Genomic DNA, 17,771 nt, shown 5'->3' on the forward strand with positions numbered 1-17,771 from the left:
TATATTTTAAATCTCAGTGGAATTTGTTCCTGGGAAAAAAAAAAAAAATAAAACTGTGATATTTGCTAAAGGGGTGTTAAGGATAAAGGATAAAGGATAAAGGTGCACGTATTCGTCACCTTTATCCTTTATCCTTTATCCTTAACACCCCTTTAGCAAGTTACTAAGTGCTGACCATGCAGGGTGCCCAAACCCTTGCTCCAGGCTCATTTACTTTTATGGAAAAGCAACAATTTTACTTAAAAAATAGAAAAATTCACAGTAATAGATATTCTTACCAGGGGTGCCCAGACATTTGCATTCCACTGTCTGTTGGAGGAGCTTATTAGATTATTAGAAACTTCCCCCCTATTTTTTTTATTTTAGAAATGAGGACAAATGTAATGTTTTTAACTCAAAACCAAACAAAAAAAACTGAACTTAAGCTTAATTAGGAATCTAAGCTAAATCTGTTTTTAATTGTTTTTATCTAAAGAAAGCAAGAGGACAATAACTGAGACTTCTAACGCTTACATAACTACTTTAAATTATTCGGTTAGACTATGAAAACACAATGCGAGTTATGTAGAGTGAGCACCTGATGTGTGGGGTCACTGCCATGCCTTTATGGTTCAAGGTTTTCTACTTGAATAACTTGAATGACTTCTTGATTTTCAGATTGGAACAACCGATAATTGCGCCATCTCATTTCCCCGGGAAACCTGACCTCTTTGTCTTTAAGGTTCTTCGATGGTATGCTTAGAAATGCATGAATGTACTCTTTCTGCTCTGTTGCACCAAGAGGCTGAAAATACCTCTCTGTAAATTCTTTGAGCCTTGTGTTATTGCTCTGTCCTAGTGCTGGAGGGAGTGTGTCGGTTGGCATCGTGGCAGAGAGCTGGACTTGGAGGAGTGAAGTAAATGAGGCATGTTTATTCCCCTGCAGCTCCCCTCATCGCATGTACCCGTACTCTCTGAGATGTATGACAGATTGCAGCTTGAGCATAAAGGTCTTGTTTGCATGCTAAGCAAGTGTCCTACATATTCTCGGCCTTCAGTCGTGTAAAATTTGCATCATCACTTTTGAGGAGTCTCCTTTAAGGAACTTGTAATGAGCAGCGGTTTCATGCGTCGGTACATTTCGAATAAAACCGACTGCCATTGGGCATTGGTTGTGCGCCATCAGTCAAAGTCATATGCGACTGGCGTTTCCCTGTACTCTTACATAACTGGAAGGGAGGGTGGAGGATCACTGCGAGTGTGATAGAGAGAGTGAAACCAGACAAGCAACAGAGATAATAACTGAGTCTGAGAATGGTTCCCTGATTGGAAAGTCTGGTGTATCCTCTATTACAGGTATGGAGGGGATGGATATGGACCGAGGCTTCTTCAGGAAGGTGGACGTGCCGGACCACGCGCACTACATCGTGGCTTTCTTTGTGGCGGTCATCGGGGCTGTGGGAGTCATGGGGAATGCGCTGGTCATGTATGCCTTTTTCTGGTAGGTCTCCTCAGATCCTCAACATCAGAGCCACGGTAAAACAAGACATGCTCTATTTATATTTCTTCTCGAGTTACAGGGCAAAAAAGTCTTGCTTTTAAAAGTACAGTGGGGTTCAAAAGTCAGGGACTGCATTGAATCTTTTTTTTTCACTTAAACATGGAATAAGTTTACGTTTCCCATCTCTCTGAATAAACCGACCTCTATTCTGATGGGCCTTCCTAATTCAAAAATCTGTGAAGGCTAAAATGCACAGACCAAGTTCAAGAACAAGAAAAGAACTTGCTCAGGAATGTTGAAATACATACATTTCAGTCACTCCTTTTGGACATCTGGGTCTTTTATACCTAATGATCCAACTATATAACAACTATATAACTGCAAAAAACTGTTTGCAGTTACAGCCATGTTACAGTAACAGGGTGGTACTAAGCTGCTGTAGACTGAACAGGGCAGGTGCATTAAATTGGGTTCATTCTGGGCCACATCCCAACTCCACAGGACTGATGCTTTCAGTCCAATTTACGTAAGTCTTCCTAATTGGCTGAGGGGTTGAAAAAGGTTTGTTTTTGTGCGACACCAGTGTGGAACAGGTGTGGAATTGCAGATACGGTACAACTACCTTATCAGCATCACATACACAACTAATTTTACACCACTACAGAGAAGCGTGTTGACATGATTGGCCTGTTTTATGGCCCCACCCCTAGCCAAGCTACAGACCAACTCTTGTCTTGGTTGGTTTGAATGACTTGGACAGTGGTGTATGCCGACAGTACTGACAGTCTGACATATTTTAGTTGTTGCTGAGAGGGACAGAGTGGGATAGGTAATAGCTAGTGACAGCATAAAAACTCTCTGGCCTGTGCTGGTTCATCTAGGAGTGCTCCGTTGCCATTTTTTAGAACCAGTGGCAGATCCTGACCGAGGTGTTGCCTTCTGCTACAGTGTGATATAAAAATAAGTAAAGGCAGTAGTCAGTACACTATTCTGCTTACCCATGTTCTCTGTGGTTATACTGACAGAGCTGACTAGATAATGGATCCACATGGCTACTAGATCGGGCCAAATCTAGAAAAGGACATTTCAGCACAGTCCTCGGACGCAGCTGACCAGCAGCAGTTCGCTCTAGCCCTCCAGTAGCCTGACCTAAACACTGCCTCACACACATACACAGATAGATAGATAGATACAGTGAGGAAAATAAGTATTTGAAAACACTGCTACTTTGCAAGTTCTCCCACTTAGAAATCATGGAGGGGTCTGAAATTTTCATCTTAGGTGCATGTCCACTGTGAGAGACGTAATCTAAAAAAAAAAATCCGGAAATCACAATGTATGATTTTTTAATCATTTATTCGTGTGTTACTGCTGCAAATAAGTATTTGAACACCTGCCAATCAGCAACAATTCTGGCCCTCAAAGACCTGTTAGTCCGCCTCTAAAAAGTTCACCTCCACTCCACTTAGTGTTCTAAATTAGAAGCACCTGTTTGAGGTCGTTAGCTGCATACAGACACCTGTCCACCCCACACAATCAGTAAGACTCCAACTACCAACATGGCTAAGACCAAAGAGCTGTCCAAGGACCTCCACAAGGCTGGAAAGGGCTATGGGCAATTGCCAAGCAGCTTGGTGAAAAAAGATCAACTGTTGGAGCAATTATTAGAAAATGGAAGAAGCTATACATGACTGTCAATCTCCCTCGGACTGGGGCTCCATGCAAGATCTCACCTCGTGGCGTATCAATGATCCTAAGAAAGGTGAGGAATCAGCCCAGAACTACACGGGAGGAGCTGGTCAATGACCTGAAGAGAGCTGGCACCACTGTTTCCAAGGTTACTGTGGGTAATACACTAAGACGTCATAGTTTAAAGTCATGCATGGCACGGAAGGTTCCCCTGCTTAAATCAGCACACGTCCAGGCCCGTCTTAAGTTTGCCCATGATCATTTGGATGATCCAGAGGAGTCATGGGAGAAAGTTCTGTGGTCAGATGAGACCAAAATAGAACTTTTTGGTCTTAATTCCACTCGCCGTGTTTGGAGGACGAAGAATGATGAGTACCATCCCAAAAACACCATCCCTACTGTGAAGCATGGGGGTGGAAGCATCATGCTTTGGGGGTGTTTTTCTGCACATGGGACAGGACAACTGCACTGTATTGAGGAGAGGATGACCGGGGCCATGTATTGCAAGATTTTGGGGAACAACCTCCTTCCCTCAGTTAGAGTACTGAAGATGGGTCGTGGCTGGGTCTTTCAACATGACAATGACCCAAAGCACACAGCCAGGATAACCATGGAGTGGCTCCGGAAGAAGCATATCAAAGTTCTGGAGTGGCCAAGCCAGTCTCCAGACCTAAACCCTATAGAAAATCTTTAAAGGGAGCTCAAACTTCATGTTTCTCAGCGACAGCCCAGAAACCTGGCTGATCTGGAGAAGATCTGTGTGGAGGAATGGGCCAAAATCCCTGCTGCAGTGTGTGCAAACCTGGTGAAAAACTACAGGAAATGTTTGACCTCTGTAATTGCAAACAAAGGCTACTGTACCAAATATTAACATTGATTTTCACGGGTGTTCAAATACTTATTTGCAGCAGTAACACACAAATAAATGATTAAAAACGTAATCATACATTACGTAAATTTTTTTTAGATTATGTCTCTCACAGTGGACATGCCCCTAAGATGAAAATTTCAGACCCCTCCATGATTTCTAAGTGGGAGAACTTGCAAGGTAGCAGGGTGTTCAAATACTTATTTTCCTCACTGTAGATAGATAGATAGATAGATAGATAGACATACAAGCATGCTAGTGAGGTTAGGCTGTTGGATGATTACCCCCCACCTCATCCCCAACTCCCCAACTCATCCCAAAAGTATTGGATGGAGCACCACCATCATTCCAGAGAGCACAGCTCCACTGCTCCACATTCTATTCAAAGACTGGTTCATACCAACTGTGGGCGCGCCACAGAGCGTGAGGTCAAAGTGACATAATTGCCGACGAAACGGCTGTGTGTAGAGGCTGCCTGTGAGGGCATGCACCTCAATCAGTGTTTGTTTACATTGGAGTCTACATTGTTTTTGTCATCAAAAAAATTTAATTCACTTCATTTTATGCTTACATCAAATTTAGAATACGACCTCTGGAAACAAGGGGACCTCCTTGTAACTTCACCCAGTTATCTATGCAATACCTTATAATACATACCTTATTATACCTTATAATACATATAAACGCTGGGGTTTCCTTTGCTCTGTGTTTGTACTCCGTGTGTAAAAGCAGCATCCAGCTTTGTGTTTGAACAACTCTGGCATCAAAGTACACAGTCGCCTGCATCGCTGGCTCAAGAGATATGAAAATTGAGCTACACACTCCATCTGGCACTAAGTGTCCGCACTAGGTATGAACCAGCCCTATGAACCAGCTCTAGAATGAAAGCAGACGCTTTCTGTTTTCAATGGTCTTATGAATACTTTGATGAGTTCTCTTCTGATTGGCTGGTTTACAGCGAGGCACTGCACTGGCTCACACCTAATCAACACGTCTAGCTACAACATTAGAAAAGCAATAGCTCTCTTTAGCATTGTCATTTTTTAAATAACTACTTAGCTAGCCGAATGTCCTCATATGGAAGGTTGCTAGGCTAGGGGTAGCTTTTAGCCTAGCACAAATACTTACAGTACTTACTTACTATAAGAAGAATTTTTGGGCCTGTTGTGTTTTAGCTTTGAGGTTTGTCACTTCCATGTATTGAGCTCTCATTATTTAACTATGAGAAGATAAACACAGTTTCTATTCTATGACACCGTAAGAGTTTGAGTTCCTCTAAGAGCAGATTGTTTTAACCTGACCTCAAGTAAATTTCTTAGTATTTGTACCCCACTGCTGCTCCTATGAGGCCTGAAGCTGTGGCCTTGGGGAACCACTACACGCTTTTTGCATTCTGTCCAGCAGAGATTGTGGCAGCATTGTGTCCTCTCGTCAGCTGTGCTAATCTCTTCAAGGTCACATCCCTGAAGACGAGTCTTTTTTATGTAATAACAGTATATACAGCTAGTTATCTGCTACTTTTAAACCTCCCAACAAATTAACAAGTAGCATTCAAGTAACCAACATATCCCAGAACATGATCAAAAATACCGAAACATAAGGCACTCTCCCCTTAGACCGTAAGTCATTTAGCATGAACTTTCAAAAACAGATGGTCAAAAATCATGATGAACTATCTGCTGAGGCTGCTGCTGTTCTCAAAACTTCACATCTCAACATCATCAAATATGTTTTGGAAGGTTGAAGCAGAAAATGCTCAAACTCCAAAAAAAAAAAGAACTTTGGAGGTGTGAAAATGTCTAAGACTGGACTTTGGAAGACTGGACTTTGGAAGTGTTAAAAATAAAGAACTGGTTGTTTGATCACTTAAACAGCCAGTGGCCCTCCAGCAGCCATAAGTTGTATTACACACTATTCAATTACCAAGAAAAAGCCCCACCAGCTTGCATAGAAGTCCCTGTAAGTAAAAGGAGGGTCTCTTATTTTCATTCCGAAAAGTGATGAGATAATGGGAACGTCAAAAAAAGACACTGACTTGATCATTTTCCAATGACTTCCTAAGAAGTTGCTCACATCTGTTCTTGAGGGGTTCTGAGGCACTAAGGCACTGCCACCAAGACCTGAGGATCGCTGAAAAAAGAGCCGGTGGCTGATTGCGCATGTGTTGGAGGAGGCATATGTCAGTCCTCACTCTTCCAGTGTTTGTAGCATTGCATCTGATAGGGGGAGAGTACTAACGAGTGGGTTGTGTAATTGGCTAATCTAAAATTGGAGAGGAAATTATGTGTTTTTACAGTGTAGTATTGTCCTCAACTCTGCTCTTATAACAACAGATCCCATTGGGAACAAATCCCAAATAAGAAAACACTGGTGAACATCAGAATTTGTGAAAACTGCACAAGTTGACTTTCTTCTTAAGACCAGTCAGTGAGCCAGTCCAGTTGTTTGGTAGTTCTCTGTAATGAATGTACGATGGGGATAAACACTGCACATCTACAATGCACCCACTGTTGCACCCATCCTCTAATTTACTCTGGGAGCCTAGACTGGGGCTTGCACCAGTATTGATTACTGTGAAGCATGTCCACTGTCATTATGTAACTACATTGACTATAAGCAAGGCCAATGTGCATAATTAACCTTAATTAAGCAAACACACGCATAACTCTTCTGCTTCTGGAGTGTAATTACTGTGGTGTAGTGGCTTGTGGGAACTGTGTGGCACGCATTTGCACAAAGCTGAGGAAACCTAATCAGTGCAGTTACTGGTGGAAGTGTATTTAACAAAGGCAGACAAATAAAGCACAGCGTAATTAGGTTTGATTAATCCTGACAGCTACAAGTGTTAAATCACTGTTTTCCCTGATTTCATGACCTGCGTCTTGTCTTGGAAGTACTTACTGCAATATATGAAGACCTCCAGCAAGTCCAATTAGCAAATCAGCTGAAAGGTGCCTATTTGAGTTGGAAATCCTGCAGCCCCTGGAAAAAAAACCCACATCCATAGTGTCAGTGCCAGTGACGACACGTGCCAGGCTGTCATCCTCATTTAACCTCTTCTTGTGACAAATGACCTCCTCATTCATTATTTCCCTCCAAGGATCGAAGGCAGCTAATCATAGTCTCCTTTTTAACGGCCCCTCTGTGCCGAGGGCTGGAGCAGGGCTAGAAATGCTGCTAAGAACATGGAGGCTGTAAAGCCCTGCCACTTATTATTTCCATGGCTTCTGGATTGATCCAGATATCCGAATATACTGTAAAAATCCAATCATTCATATACTGGAGTCCTGATCACGACCACGTTTACTAGTAAATAGCTGGAATTGCTGCCATGCAAAAACATTGTATCTTCATTTTTGCTGTTCTTTATTGTTTCTTTCACATCTTTGCAACATTGTCTGATAGTTATTTCCAATCACAAAAGATCAGGGGAGACACCAAAATGCTTTAGGCCAGAATATTTGAAATCAGTTTGTAGTTTTTGGCCTAAAAATGAAGCTGAATTGCCTTTTTACTTTGGTAAAAAAAAAATGTACTTCATTTTTAATTTAGTAAAAAGGGCTTTGTCCATTACAAGTGTCCTCATTTCAGTCTCTAGCTGAGCTTGATACTTCTACAGTTCCATGCCTCTATCCACACCACCAATGAGGAGCCTTACAGTATCAACAGTACCAATTTTCTCCTCAGCGGAATCATCTCTAATGTCCAACAAGTTGCTAGGACTTCCCATCACATGATGCTACCAGCACTTGGAAGGTGATGGCTAGTCCTCTCAGATTCTTCCAAGCCACATGAGGCCAGCCAACTGTATCTTTTCAATCTGCTGCTAACGATCCGTCACCGGACACAAAGAACACTGACCACCAGTTTTGTTACATCAGAAGCTAACAGACACTCTCACCAGCTAGCATCACACTGAGTGTTGGGGGGAGAGGGAGGGCCACCCAGAAAGAGTGAGGCCAATTATTCTCTCTGGGATTTCTGGCTATGCATGTTTGTGTGTTGCATCACCGACAGTCTCCCAATCATAGATCCAGCACTAGTTTGCGCCAGTCTGGAGCCCCTCTCCAGATAATTCTGAATGTAAAGTGCAATCAGAGCTTTTTCATTAGCACAAACAAGTGGACAAGGTAAGGGCATTAATACACTCCCTTTAGATTGAATGGTTTTTTTTTCATCCTGTCAGAGACTGACTTAAACTTTGACCCATTATTATCAGGTAAAAGCTACTTCCCCTATACAGTGATTGCCCACTGAGGGCTTTCTGGGAAAGGGCGAGACAGCCAGGCAGAAGTGTTGATTGTGGGTTGTGACCCCCTGCTGGGTGTACTAATGGAGGGCTTTGGGCTTATGCTTGATGAGTGGAGGATGGGACTCAGCAGGTGATGACTAGTCAAGCTTCAATTAGAGGAAATGGTAGGGTGAGTTTATGTGGGTTTAATCAAGGTGTACAATCAAAGTGAGTGTTGGACCACGGCACTGTAATTCCCTAAATCAATATGCTAAATGACCAGAGAACAATCAGTGGCAGCTTCATAGGAATGTGTGTCCAGATAGACAGAAAGGACTGATATGCATTCATATGCATCCAAAATGATAAGACTGACCAGTACTGGATTGTTCAACTGTTTCATATCGCAAATAGAAATGTAACAAATGTCAAGAGGTCTGTAATGCCACTTAACTTAACACTTAACTGACCAACTCAGATTTATTAACAAATGTGGTGATGGGAACCAAGCATCAACCAAACGTGACTACAACACAAATACAGGCCAAAACAGTGTCTCAGGCACCAGAAAATTAATTGGCCTGGCTAGCTCAAGCTAGTCAAGATGGTTAAGCTGGATGACCATCTTAGCTCTTGACCAGCATAGGGTTTGTTTTTGTTTAAGTTTGATGGTTAAGCTACCTGACCAAGCTAGATTACCAGCATGACCAAGCTGGTTAACCAGTATGACCAAGCTTGACCATGCTGGCTGACCAGCTTAGCTCTTGACCAGCATCTGGTATGTTTTTGTTCTTTGTTTTTTTTTAGTTTGATGGTTTAGCTGGTCTACAATCTACCTGACCAAGCCTGACCATCAGCATGACCAAGCTGGTCGACCAGGATGACCAGCATGACCATGCTAGTAGATCATCTTAGCTCCTGACCAGCATATGGTATGTTTTTGTTTGAGTTTGATGGTTTAGTCTCTACCTGACCAAGCTAGACCACCAGCATGGCCAAGCTGGTTGACCAGCATGACCCAGCACAACCAAAATCCAATTGCAGCTATTCTGCACTATTCTGGTCAAGAGCTGGTTCACCAGTTAGCGTAGCAGCGTAGGGTGCATTTTCTAACAGCTGAATGGTTTGTAAATGACAGCGTATTTAATATTTTATTGCAGTAACAAGAAACTCCGGACTCCCCCCAACTACTTCATCATGAACCTCGCTGTGAGTGACTTCCTCATGGCCATCACGCAGTCACCCATCTTCTTTGTCAACTGCATGTACAAGGAGTGGGTGTTTGGTGAAATGGGTAATGCACCTCCTTCTACCTGAGTCTTCCCACAACATTTATTCAGATCTGACTGACCAAAAACCTATTGTTCAGTTTCCCTTTACTTCAAATGTAGTCGGTCAGTCAGGACTTGTTTGATGGGGAAAGTTTGCTTCTTTTGTTTTAACTGGAGCTACGGGGCTAAATTAGCTAGCATGCAATGAAAGCCAATATTATAATAAAATAATATAATATAATAATTATATAATAAATTACATAAATAAATAATTATGATATATATATCTCATATCTCATTATATCATTTACCTACAATGGCCTAAAATTGACAATATCAGTTATCACAATAATTCTGTGAAGAGTTATTGGCCTGGTTTCTTTGTTTCCTAATATTCCTAATTATGAAAAGCTAATTACTCTTTAAAAGGCTTTATATCATTGACCTACAATGGTCTTAATTTGACAACAGCATTCATCACAATTAATTCTGGGACAATATATTGGCCTAGTTTCTTTGTTTCCTTAGCAGACTGGGCATTGCTAGTCCAGTTTTAGCAGGGGCTTTAGCCATCGGCCCAAAGCAAGTAGTTACTAGTAGTCATTTTAAGGGCTGGAAGTGCTAGCCTGGTGGGGTACACGTCCATAACCTGTTAGCTAGCCCAGTAGCTTCAGTGTAAACCAAAACTAGCAAACCTCAGACACCACACAGGTCATGGCTGATGGACAACATTAGGAGTTGAGATGAAAATTGTGTGAATTGGTGGTTTGTTTTTGCTGTAGCATATCTTGCCAATACTTACACTGCATCTCTGCTTTACTACACTGCCGTCTAGGGTGTAAGATGTATGCCTTTTGTGGGGCTTTGTTTGGGATCACTTCCATGATCAACCTGTTGGCCATATCCATTGACCGCTACATAGTGATCACCAAGCCACTGCAGGCCATCCAGTGGACGTCGAAGCGCCGGACGCTCCTCAGCATCCTGCTAGTGTGGCTGTACTCTCTAGCCTGGAGTCTGGCACCCTTACTGGGATGGAGTGAGTGACTGCAGCCATCCTGTGCTTCCTCCTCACCACCCGCTCCCCCTTTATTCACACCACTGTCTGTCTGATTCTGCGCTTGAGTCATTTGAACACCACACAAGTCTACGTGAATCAGGATATTGACATTGATAGCGTGTTGTCGTCTGCCGCTTGCTCTTTGGCAGGTTCTTATATCCCAGAGGGCCTCATGACGTCTTGCACATGGGACTATGTCACCTCCACTCCGGCTAATAAGAGCTACACCCTCATGCTGTGCTGCTTCGTCTTCTTCATCCCCTTGGGGATCATATCCTACTGCTACTTCTTCATGTTCCTGGCTATTCGGAACACAAGCAGGTAAAAGTACAGTGTGGTTGGACAGTCATGTGCAAAAGTTTGGACACCCCTGTCCATATGACTTATTTGGTTGATTTTCAAAGTGAAGTGAAGTCTAAATACTTAGGCACCTAGTTATCTTGGAACGGACGGACATCATTCTTGATTAGTGAAGATTCACATGCACCAGCCATAAAATGCAGGAATGTCCTAAAGAGCAAGATGAATGCAACAACTAAATAAACAAACAAACAAACAAATAAATAAAAAAATACATTAGAAACATGTTTGTAACTGTTAGGGCTGGCCCAGATAGCATTTGTACACCTAGCTTTTTCCTTAATTAAGTCGTAGGCAATTCCAACCACTAGGTACCCCAATCACACTCACTGCTATGAAGCTGATTATACACAGTCATCATATCACTAACTGACCAGATATCTGTGTTGGCTAGCATCGCACTGAGCAATAGGGAGGAAGGCAGGACCATCCTACAGGCCAGAAAAAGAGAGGCAAGATATTCCTACTTGGACTGCTGGCAAGGATACCTGTGGCTTGCCAGGGATCAGAGTTGAAATAGTCTGATGATAGGGCCACAGCGATGGCGCAAATGAACTGAAATCAGCTGCGAACATAATATATGTTGTAAGAGGCCTAATGTAGTGCTAACGAGCCTAGCGTAATATATAAACCCAAGCATTTCTTGGATAATGATCACATGATCTTTTAAAGATAAATGAGACAGAAATGCTGCAAATGTATAAATACATTTTCCTTTCTGTGTGTCTTCAGAGATGTGGAGCGGCTGGGAACCCACGTGAGGAAAACTACGCTGATTCAGCAGCAGTCCATAAGAACAGAGTGGAAGCTTGCGAAGGTTGCCTTTGTGGTCATCATTGTTTATGTGCTTTCCTGGTCGCCCTATGCCTTTGTTACTCTCATCGCCTGGGCAGGGTAACTACTGCACTTTTTCTGCCTTCTGTGCTTTCTTCCATTGAACTAGACCATTTTACAAGCACTGTTAAATATCATGCACTCTGCGGTCTATTCCGTCTGTATATATAAGGCTGCAAAAAAGCAGTTTTGAAGTTGGGCGAGTTTCAAGAATGTTGTTAAGAATCTTCATTAATTACCTAGTGTTTCCCAAAATCGTTAAATCTGTCAAAAATACTATGTGAACTCGCTCAAGGTTTAACAGCTTACCTAACCTGCTTGTTATTTGTAAAGTACTTCTTGAGGTGGGTTTTTCCTGCAGTTCAGCACACAACAGCCAGAGGGTGCTAATTCTGTGAGGATAACAGTAATATATAATTTATCAGAATCATCATCAGAATATTATGATCACATACCTAATTGTGGCAATAACCACCCTCGGCTTGGGTGACACTAGTGGGACATTGTTTTATGGACTGTATTGACTCTTATATTATATTATGGAAGGTGTTTATTATAGAGGTCAGCTGCCCCACAGTGGTGCAAGAGTCGTCATTTCCTTCTGGCATCAATGGCCACTGTTATGTTGTTGGGAGGCACTCAATGTGCGTAAAGTCCATCCTCTGTACACCTTCACTATGGCAGCTCTAGAACATCCCATGAAGTCAGCAGTTTCTGAGATCCTACCGCCCACCATCACGGTCATATGAGAATATTATGACCACCCCTGGTTTGCAGTGAACCCAGCCCGGGACATCACAGGTTCCATGTGACAGGGTTTTCTGCACATATAAAAAAGCGAGCACACCAGTCAGTTGTAGCAGAATGAGGAACCATCATGGGCAAAGGACAGGATGCGATTTGACTGGCGTCCAAAAAAGGCATGACAATAGGGTACCAGACGAAAGATGGTAGCACCTCGGAAACCGCTAACTTTATGAAGATGAAACAAGAATGGACGTTTTGCACATCCATCGTTTCAAGATGTGTAGCCGCCTGGACTGACCCCGTTTTTGAATTTGACATAATCCATGCAGCCAATCAGAACAGACCTCAGTTACCTTTCATATTGCTAAAACTGTAAAAAGTAGAACTTTACAGTAATCTCAGGTAAGTGACCTGAAAATGGTGGGCAGGTGGCTTATTTTGAGAACAAGTGTCTCATTTAGTTAGATGTTTAGGTCTCTTGTTGAAAATCACAGAGCGCCCACAACAGTTAAATACATTCAGCTGTCCACCAACACAAGTACTGAAAGTAAGACAGCATGTGGTGATGTGATGTGAGCTGACATAGGACAGTAACCAGGGGCATGTCTGCAAGCATTGGGTAAAAATGACACTTACAAAACACTATATCTGTATGGAAGCTGACCAAGACTGCACGTTATCTCTCATTTTCCCACAGACCCAACATCAGATAGTGAATTAGGGTCTATTTTCAATGAAAATAAACATGAAGAGTTAAGGAACTACAGCTTTGAGGACTGAAAGTGGGCCCTTCAGATAATAATTAAGGAAATCGTGAAGCTACATCTACTGTGAATAAGAAACACCATTTAATGGAAATGTGGTGGAGAAAAGAAGAGAAAGAGACTGGTGAGGCTTCATGGAATTCAGGAGGGCAGCTGGTGCTGGAGCCTCTTGCCGAGCAGATGAGACCTGATGGGGTGCATTCTAACGGAGGAAGCAGATAATCAAGCATGTGATTCGCTCCGCTCGGTCCACAACACCTTTGGGTCACTGCCATGCTACATAAACAAGCTCAGCAAGCAGCTACGTCACTGTTCGCCTGTGCTCCTAACCCCGCAAGCTATCCTTTTCCACCGCCATCGCTTTTCCAGTGTGTAACGTCATATGGATGCTGTGGACTATTCCCCTATTTATCCGTTATTTGTAGGAGCACTTTAAGCAAGATTAGTTAAATAGCTTGTCTCAGAGTTCACAAATGATTTGGGTGTGTTCTGTGCTTCAGGTACAGCAGCATCTTAACACCCTATTCCAAGGCCGTGCCTGCGGTCATAGCCAAAGCATCAGCCATTTATAACCCGATCATCTACGCCATCATCCACTCCAAATACAGGTAAACATGTCTGTCCACTTTCTCACACCTTCTCTTCAACTGAACACTACATGGCTCAGTGTCTTACTCTTTTTTTTGTTGCCCCGCCCTGTCCTGCCCTGCCCTGCCCTGCCCCGGCCCGGGTAGGAACACCTTGGCGGAGAGGATTCCATGCCTCCACTTCCTGGCCAAGCGTCCACGAAAGGAGTGCATCTCTGTTTCCAACAGCGAGTCCTCCTTCAGGGAATCCATGCTAAGCAGGCAGTCCTCTGGGTCAAAGGCCAAGTTCCAGCGAGTGTCGTCGATGTCCACCGGTGACACAGTGAGTTGGGGTTTGTGTGTTCTTCTTCCACAAGGGCTGTTTTTACCACTGAGGATTTGTTCTAGACAACCTCAGCCTAAAGCCAGACCTGCAGAATGTTGTTTCGCACAGGTTTAGCATAAAATTGCCCACTCTGCCCCAACGGCTATTACTCCCGGTCAACAGCTTGGGCCAGCACCAATGTTGATACCACTGCTTCAGGCAGTTCAGTTCAGTTCAGTTTCGCTGGTGGCGATCATAAAAATTCACAAACACTGCATCTAAGGGGAAACTCGCAAAAATGGCTCAGGCAGGGGAGCGCAAATTGCCAAAGTGCCTCAAGGCACGCCATTCAAAATGACCCCAGCCGTGATTCACAGGTAAGTGACGTCAGCTGAGCTCCCTTGGAAAATCAGCGGATGTCCCCAACCATGTGACCTAACACTCGTACCAGTTGTCTTTTGGGAATCAGTCCCCTTTTCTTTTTGAAAGCAAGTTTGTCTCTCGTCTGAGGGAATATTTAGCAACCAAACAACATGGTCCTAATTTTAATTTAGTCATCCTGTCAACAAGAAACAAGAGAAGCATCTTGCTTGCATGGTTATCTTACCTGGCACTGTTCCTCCAGGCCTCATTTCTGCTCATTTCTGAACCCTTTTGCCTTCAGTCTTGTCTTTGGTGAAATAAAGTTCAGTAGAGTTCAGGCTGGGTGCATTCCACGTGCATTCCACTTCTGCTGAGGCATTTTCTTAGATCTGAGAAGCTAAGATGCTTCTGTACACCTCAGAATTACTTCTGCCCCTGCTGCTAATCTCATCTATAATCTCATCCATAATGACTTTGTCCCAGCACTTTGTCTTTTTCTGTACTTTTTAGGTATGCTCGTCTCTTTATGTTTAGCCTTCCTGTCTTTTGATGGTGTTCTTGATCAGTTATCCATGACTTTGTTTTTTTTTTATCCATTCTGCTTTATTGGCATTGAGAATTCTTGGGTATTCATGTTGAGAAGAACCAACATGTCCAGATTCCAGATGCCACACCTATACATACCTCTATGGTATAAAACCTATGAGAAGTTGCACCACAACAAAAAAACACTTCTGCAGAGGGTGGGTGGGTGCATGGGGGATTGCCTTTGTGCCCCCTCATGCTGTTCTGATGATGTGCATATTGCTCTAGACAGTGAGCTGTAAGGAAAGCAATACTTTGTAAGAACTGACCACTGTCTTCTTCCATTACTGGTGAACATCTCAGGGCACAGTGTTAGACAAGGGTGACAGCCAGAACTCAGGACAAACTCAACCATTGCTTTTAAAGATTGTATTTTACTTAAACCAGTCATACATGAATGTTGGGTCAGTACATCTCCTCAGGCATCATCTCAGGTCGTCTTGTGGGGTTCTTTGGGCATGGAGGCTCAGTACCTTTTTACCAAAAGTGCAAAAAAGAACAACCAGTGAACCAGCGACAGGGTTATGGATGTCCAAGCCTCATGGAGATCCCACCTCATAACTTGTGGACTTTAAGGATTTGCTGCTAATGTCTTGAGACTCTTTGAGAGGTCTCGTGGAGTCAGTGTCTTGAATGATCAGATCTGTTGTGGCGGCACAAGAGGGACTCAGTAACTACTCAGTATTAGGATCAGTGTATACTGTAAACAGTACAATTCTGTGGTTGGGATAATGTCCACTGATGAATCTGTGCATAAAAACATCCAAAAAATGTAACTGGAGTTTCAAAGCTGGCAGCAATTCAAGTTCATTTCATACAGTACTTCCATTCAGGACTTTAGACAGTGATTGACTGACTGTAACATAGGTCTTCCATATGTGTTTTACAGGTCTGGAGTGATGTAGAGTTAGATCCAATGGATCAGAAGGTTCAGACCCTCAAGAGCTCCCAGTCAGCCCACCTGCTGCGAGAGATGGAGCGAAGGCAGCTTCAGCAGGGGAAAACTAAGAACTGCTTGGCTCAAGAGAAGGTAAGGTAGGTGTTTTAACTTGGTGTGTACAAGTAGGGCTGCACAACCAGGGCTCTGCAAGGGGGAAGGCTAGGATGATTCTAAGGGCCTAACAGGCTGACAGGAACCCTAACAAATGTTATGGGGCCCATTGTAATATCTTTCAATGGGCCCTTGTGCACAATATAGGGGTAAAGGACATGTGTCATGGTCTGTTTTGCTGCCTCACGTCCAGGATGGCTTGACATTATTAATTAATTGGCTGATTTTCAGGGTATCTGTCTAGTGAACTGAAGTTTAAGTGGGCCATGCAAAGAGACAATGACCTTAAGCACACAAATACATCTAAATGGTTAAAGCAGAAGAAAATCAATCTTTTGGGATAACCAGACCTAGGAATGTTATGGAAGGACCTAAAAATAGCAGTTCATGAAAGGAAGCCCACCAACAACAAGCAGTTTTATAAGGAGGAAGGAGCCAAAATTCCTCCAACCCATGTGCAGGATTGATCACCAGTTACCGTAAACATTTGGTTGAAGGTTTGGCAGCTCAAGGCCCTGCTTTGTAGACAGGCGATTAACCAATAGATCTAAAATGATATTCTTATCCTTTTGGATTAAACATCATTACAAACAAATTTACAACGGCCTAACACAGTTTAGCCAATCAGAAGAAGCAAACAGACACAGAATTTGATTATTTCTTGCTGTATTTTACCAATCAGTGCTTCTGCGTCTTTCAGTAGAATCCATGCCCCTGATTCTCATCCAAGAATATTTGTATTTCGTTCTTCCCGACACAGCTGGCCATCCCAGAGGGCAGCTCGCTGAGCAGCTGTGTCCAGGATAAGGTCAACATGGCCTCTGTGCCCCTACTCATTTCAAAGGAGATCCCAGGAGCACAGCAGAACGAAGAGGAAGGACAGCAGGACCAGACCATGTCCTCCCAACAGGAAAACACCTGCATACAATCCCCCAACACAAGGCCAGCCTTGTATGAGGACACCGATACGTCAGAATTCTCAGCCAGTCCCGTGACGGTGAGCAGCTTGGTCGAAGAGACCAGGGACAGGGAGGAGAAACGGGAGGCCCAGACCAGAGAGAACAACCTGCTGCTGGGCCTTAAGAGTTTGAACTGTTCGACAGAGTTTCTAGAGTCTGTGGAGAAGTTCCTCTCCTGAACATGAACCTGGATCCAGAGGTGCTCGACCCAAGCCGAGGTGAATGCACAGATGACAGGGAGAGCAGTCTGCGCAACCAGTCTGCACAGAGAACAGTGGCCACCACATCTTTAGCTGATACAACTGTTCACACTTTAGTCTCACATACAAAGAATCTGCTGCTACCGTAATAACTGCTGTTTGCGTCAACCAGTTGCCTAGAGGCCACAAGTTCAGTAGTACTAGGAACCGTCATGGTGGTCATCAACATTTCACAGTAACGTTTTACAGTTACTTAATCTCTTGGTATTAACCAGGTGAGTGTGATGTACAAACTCCAGAGTCTTGGGTATATATTTTGGGTTTTATGAGGAGAAGATACAAGACAGTCTTCCTAAATCAGTATTAGATAATGAGTCAGTACCAAGAAGCTTGGAGTCTGTTTGTGGTGATCGGATCA

General features: G+C 43.3%; 1 protein-coding gene across 1 annotated transcript; it reads left to right on the top strand.

Annotated features, from left to right (window-relative positions):
* The first annotated feature begins 1,337 nt into the window (after positions 1 to 1,337).
* opn4xa (opsin 4xa) lies at positions 1,338 to 17,332 on the top strand. The gene is made up of 9 exons (XM_072658403.1): positions 1,338 to 1,480; positions 9,429 to 9,562; positions 10,375 to 10,578; positions 10,749 to 10,920; positions 11,692 to 11,853; positions 13,805 to 13,912; positions 14,039 to 14,213; positions 16,033 to 16,173; positions 16,955 to 17,332. Exons 1-9 carry the CDS (start codon positions 1,338 to 1,340, stop codon positions 17,330 to 17,332), a joined length of 1,617 nt encoding a protein of 538 aa, XP_072514504.1.
* Positions 17,333 to 17,771: the final 439 nt, after the last annotated feature.

Source organism: Salminus brasiliensis, chromosome 16 (genome assembly GCF_030463535.1).
Source record: "Salminus brasiliensis chromosome 16, fSalBra1.hap2, whole genome shotgun sequence".
In the NCBI taxonomy this organism is placed as follows: Eukaryota; Metazoa; Chordata; class Actinopteri; order Characiformes; family Bryconidae; genus Salminus; species Salminus brasiliensis.

Bases quoted from the DNA above. Each gene is read 5' to 3' on its own strand.
- opn4xa (XM_072658403.1), top strand. From the start codon at position 1,338: ATGGAGGGGATGGATATGGACCGAGGCTTCTTCAGGAAGGTGGACGTG. The intron at 10,921-11,691 runs GTAAAAGTACAG...GTGTGTCTTCAG, and splicing joins GCTATTCGGAACACAAGCAG to AGATGTGGAGCGGCTGGGAA. The intron at 11,854-13,804 runs GTAACTACTGCA...TCTGTGCTTCAG, and splicing joins ACTCTCATCGCCTGGGCAGG to GTACAGCAGCATCTTAACAC.